This window comes from Lepidochelys kempii, chromosome 1 (genome assembly GCF_965140265.1).
Source record: "Lepidochelys kempii isolate rLepKem1 chromosome 1, rLepKem1.hap2, whole genome shotgun sequence".
In the NCBI taxonomy this organism is placed as follows: domain Eukaryota; kingdom Metazoa; phylum Chordata; order Testudines; family Cheloniidae; genus Lepidochelys; species Lepidochelys kempii.
The window spans coordinates 345,475,908-345,481,018 of NC_133256.1; the positions used below are offsets into that span (position 1 = coordinate 345,475,908).

A 5,111-nucleotide genomic window follows, 5' to 3' on the forward strand; every position below is an offset into this window, starting at 1 on the left:
GGCCTTTAGACCAGACTCAACTCAACTCAACTCAAGTCGCCGCTCTGTGCCTCAGTTTCCCTTCCTCTATTGGACTTTAGATTAGGCTGTCCATTATTATTATTATAATGATTATTATTTATTAGCAGGAACTGTAACTGAATGGTTGTGAGATCATTAGTATTACACCCCTGGAGTTTATTTCCCTTCCAACAAGTCTCCACTCGGTTCGGTTGTATTTGTCTGAAATCAGAGGGCCTAATTCTCATTCACCTTCACACCCCTTTGCAGCTCTGGCAGGGGAAGGGGGCCCTCGGCCAAACAAAAAGCTGATCCTTTGGCAGAAGAGAAACCAGGGCAGAGATTTCACAGCTGGCCATCATCACACTGTGTGAATGTTTGAAACCAAGCCCGGGGAGCCAGGATTGTCAAATGCCAGCCCCATGTGTGAATCCCTCTTGGCAGCAGTCCAGGGTTTGCACCTGAGCTCTAAAGGGCTAACAGCTTCTCTCCTGCAAACTGGATTTCAGTGAAACAAGCTCCGTCACGCCAGTGAAGGGCCGGGATCCTTTTTAAACATTTTAAAACTTATGTCATAAAGGCCCCAAGAAGATATCCCTTCCAGCCAGCTCCTATTCATCAGCTACATGCTGGCATGGGGAAATTACTGTGGGGTTATTGCCTGGGAGCTCTGAAATCTACCAGCTCTAGCATCCAGGACTTTCCCTTATTATTATTATTGATTTGCATTGTGGTAGCACCTTGGAGCCACAGGCGCTGACCAGGGCCCCCTCGTGCTTGGAGCTCTTAGATTGGCACCACGCCATTGGCAGATGGCACGTGATCAGAATCTGGCTGCCTACAGTCCAAAGAGCAAGAGCCGTGATCACGGGGCTGAGGCGGGAAAGAGACACTGTAAAGCCTGGCCTGCTCCAGGGCTCAAGTCACGTGAACTTTCCTCCTTGCATTTGCCACCCATGGAAGACAGTCCCCTCCACCAGCTGATGTCCCATGATTCCCTCCGCTTGCCCTCTCCCAACCTGCAGTGCCCAGTGTCTGTGGCAGAGGAGGAGAGAAATTGATCCTTCCGTTGGTTCAGCTATGGCCCCTCTGTGCTTAGATCTTCAAAGGGATTTAGGCACCACTGATTTCAATGGGACTGAAGTGTCTAAATACCTTTGAGGGTCTGCACCTTGAGGGACGCACAGGTTGGCATGGAGAGCTGCAAGAGCTATGTAGCATACTAATAATATTACGTGGATAACACTTCACCTCCATAGAGCATCATTATCCCCTTTTAGAGGCAGGGAAACTGAGTCACAGAGCAGCAACGTGACTTGCCCCAGCTCTCTGAGTCAGTCCACAGCAGAGCTGGGAAAATAACCCTGGTCTCTTAACTCCCAGTCCTACCACAGCAGCTGCAGCTGGGAGCAATCAGGCTCTGAGACCACAACTGTGCTCTGGGTAGACAACTTGCGTGTATCCCCGGTTTTAATTAACAGCATGAATTACTGGCTGGCGTCACATTACAGAGCAAGCCAGAGGCTAGTGCGGACCAACAGAAATCTGAGCCCTAAGCCTGAAGGAAGAGGAGGAAAATCAACAGGGGAGGGGGGAGGGAGCTACTGTACCCTCCTTGACTTCAGCAGTTGTGGCTCTTCTGTCTAGATCATGGTATCTCGGCTATGAATCTTCCGATGGCACCTGGCCAAACATCTCTAAATTCTCTTTTCCTGCGATGAGGCAGAGTCCTCGGGCACTCTGCAGCTAGAGAGACAGATGGCCAGACAGAGAGACAGATCACTGAAGATATTTAGTCCCTCTCTGATAGTCTCCATGCTAATATCAATACGCCCCCTCTGCAGATACCTCCGCCCCTCCTATTAACCCCTTGTCCCCTGCTGACCTGGCTGCCATGGCTCCTGCTTACAGCATTGTTTGCGAAGAGGATACGGGGCTTGATCCTCCCCCTGACTTCACCCAGGCGTGGAAGCCTGCTCCAGGCTCTCCGGTGATGCAGAGGGTGTGGATGTTCTGATTTACCGTGAACAACGCATGTCAGGAGGCCATTCCCTGCCTGTGCCCACGCACTGGCTGTACATGCTGAGGCAAGGCGAACTGAGTGTGCATTGCTCCAGTGAGCAGGAAGGCTGTGTGACACGGACGCTTTGAAGGCACCGGCATGGCCGACCAGCTGACGGAGGGGCAGATCGCAGAGTTCAAAGAAGCCTTCTCCCTCTTTGACAAGGACGGGGATGGGTCCATCACCACCAGCGAGCTGGGGACCGTCATGCGGTCGCTGGGGCAGAACCCCACCGAAGCCGAGCTGCAAGACATGATTGGTGAGTTGGATGCCGACGGCAGCGGCACGGTGGACTTCCCCGAATTCCTGTCCATGATGGCGAGGAAGATAAGGGACACGGACAGCGAGGAGGAGATCCGGGAAGCCTTCCGGGTGTTCGACAGGGACAAGAACGGCTACATCAGTGCGGCGGAGCTCCGGCATGTCATGACCAACCTGGGCGAGAAGCTGACGGACGAGGAGGTGGACGAGATGATCAAGGAGGCCGACAGCAACAGCGATGGGCAAGTCAACTACGAGGAGTTTGTACGGATGATGACGGAGAAGTGAAGAACTGACTTTCCTGGTACCGCATTCACTCATTCATTTGCTTCCTTTCACTGTAACCTACCGGTCAATGGTCCGTCCCCTCTTGCCCAAGGCCTGTGCGTGTCTCTGCTGTTCTGTTGGTTTCTTCCCCTGTATTCTATTATTTTATTCTGGCTGTGACTTACCCTGTTTGTTAGCTAAGCCCTGTGGCTCATCTGAAATTTAGTGTCTCTGATTACACACCTGGTTTATGCCTCTTGCAATAATTAGGTTTCCTTTAGACTAGGCAGCATGTGGCGTTGGAGCCAACGTGTCCCAAGGACAGTCAACAAATGGGGCCTGATCCTTCCAGCCCTTACTCCTGTTGACATCAGTGACTATCCCTAAGAGTAGGGATTCCTCAACAGGGCTGGGGTTTTGCAAGATCACGTCCTTGGCAATTTGCACAGACTTTCAAGCCAGATCCAGACCCTGCCTCTGCCATTGGGTCCATGCAAGCAGACCCTCACTCTGAAGCAGGGCCCTGCTGAAGTCACTGGGGTTCCATAAGGGCACAAGGGTTCACTTGCATGGATATGGATGCGAGACTGGGGCTGTATGCTCATTATTAGTTTAAAAAAAAAAAAAAGGACCAAGCCACAAATGGGGGGAGGGATAGCTCAGTGGTTTGAGCATTGGTCTGCTAAACCCAGGGTTGTGAGTTCAATCCTTGAGGGGGCCATTTAGGGATCGGGGGCAAAAATTGGGGATTGGTCCTGCTTTGAGCAGGAGGTTGGACTAGATGACCTCCTGAGGTCCCTTCCAACCCTGATATTCTATGATTCTATAAATCTTGTTCTTGATCTGGAAATTCTTCCCACTGCCCTCCCACCCCCCAACCTCCCCGGAATTCTGGGACACCTGTTGGGAGGGTTGGGTTCACACCCACAGGCACTTGCCTAAGGGGAGTTTCACTGTGATCTTAGCTGGTGTCTGTCTGTCTGAGTTTGTCTTTGTGCAGCACAGAAGTGGATTCTGCTGGGCTGGGTAGAAGAGTCACAATGCAGAGGCCAGATTCCATTCGAATTTGAACGCTAGACACCAGCGAACATGAACAAAGACGAGCGTTTGGCCTCCCCTAAGATTTGCCAGCGGCCTGACTTGCAAAATGAGGACTGACTGCATGAGCTTCTGTAGAAATTTTCTCCAAGGAATTTGTGGCCAGCCTGGGAACACATCCTAAAGAAATCTTTGTGCTGCTTGCACTGCCTCTGTCTTATTCCTGATGGTACAAACCTTAAGGGAAGGGGAGAGGATAGGCGAATAAGTTAGATGCTCATTTTCTCTCCGGGGTTATTTGCCTTTTAAGAAACAGGAAATCTGGCTGTTAAGGATGCACACAGTAGATAGCTACATCTGCACTGTGACTACCATTTGGGCGACATTGGGGTTCCCTTCAGACGTTGTCCATTCAAATGGTTATCAGAACACTGGGAAGCGTAAAGCTGTAATACTGCAAAGCAGGTGTCTTATTCAGGTGCAAGGCTGGCCATTCAAACTGGGGCCCCTTTGCTTTTCCAAGGAGAGAAAGTCACAGTGGGACTCCCTGGGCTTTGGATCTCATGATATAGGGTGACATTCCATGTGCAGGACACCAAAACAAGGCTTATAAATCAGGTCCCACTTAAACTCACAGGCCCTGATCCTGCAAACAATTATGCATGGGCTTTACTCACAATAGGACTTTGCAAGTCAATGGGACTAGTCGTGTGGTTAAAGTTAAGCCAGGGTGTAAATGTTTGCAGAGCGGGGTCTATAAGGCAAAATGGGATTTAAGTGGCACATTGGTCTCCGTGCAGGAATTTCACCCCCTGGGAACACCAGGAATGCTGCTGGAATCCTAATTACCTGCCAAGCATCATAGACGTGCTGTTAGAATCCACTGTGTTCACCTTTTTTCTGTATACCGCCGGGCTTGCCCCAGAAAAATGTTTCCTTCTGTTGTGCCTCTGCGTCCATTTTCTGTAGCCAATCGTTTTCAAAAGGATCAGCTTCTCATGCAAGCTCCCCCTCCGCTAGTCCAAGTGGTAGCTTTGTTTTCAAATAAAGGAATGATTATTTGCTTCCAGAGAACTTTCAGTGCTTCCTTTTCTCCACGCCCAGCTAGAACCCAGAAAAAGCGTCGATCGCGTGGCACTAAGGATGGGCTCAAGCTGCAAACGTCAAGGCTCGAGCTTGGTTACCAACAGCCCAAGGTTCCAGGCTGCTTGGGGTAGGCCCTTTGGCCTGAGGGAATGTGCATAGGGCTGGAAGCCAGGAGCCCAGATTTGCCTGAGCCTTGTTTATTTCTACCAGTTCAGTGTGGGTGTAAAATGCTACCAAAGCAGGATTTGCTGATGCAAATGAGTACACATGGGGCAAGGCAGCAGTGATTCAGATCCCAGGCGTTCTTGCGCTCACCTTCTCCACACTTTCTAGCTAGACAGCAATGCATCTACTGAACAATACCCCATGGTCTGATTTCCCCCCACCCTAAACACTG

At 50.7% G+C, this 5,111-nt stretch overlaps 1 protein-coding gene across 2 annotated transcripts; it reads left to right on the forward strand.

Moving 5' to 3' along the window:
• The first annotated feature begins 2,014 nt into the window (after window positions 1-2,014).
• On the forward strand, window positions 2,015-4,672 carry LOC140907006 (calmodulin, striated muscle). 2 transcript variants are annotated; one of them, XM_073332076.1, is made up of 2 exons: window positions 2,015-2,627; window positions 3,591-4,672. In XM_073332076.1, exon 1 carries the CDS (start codon window positions 2,162-2,164, stop codon window positions 2,609-2,611), a length of 450 nt encoding a protein of 149 aa, XP_073188177.1. In that variant the 5' UTR covers window positions 2,015-2,161; the 3' UTR covers window positions 2,612-2,627; window positions 3,591-4,672. The 2 variants fall into 2 exon arrangements, with proteins under 2 accessions (XP_073188177.1, XP_073188187.1); XM_073332086.1 differs by having other exon boundaries at window positions 3,596-4,672.
• Window positions 4,673-5,111: the final 439 nt, after the last annotated feature.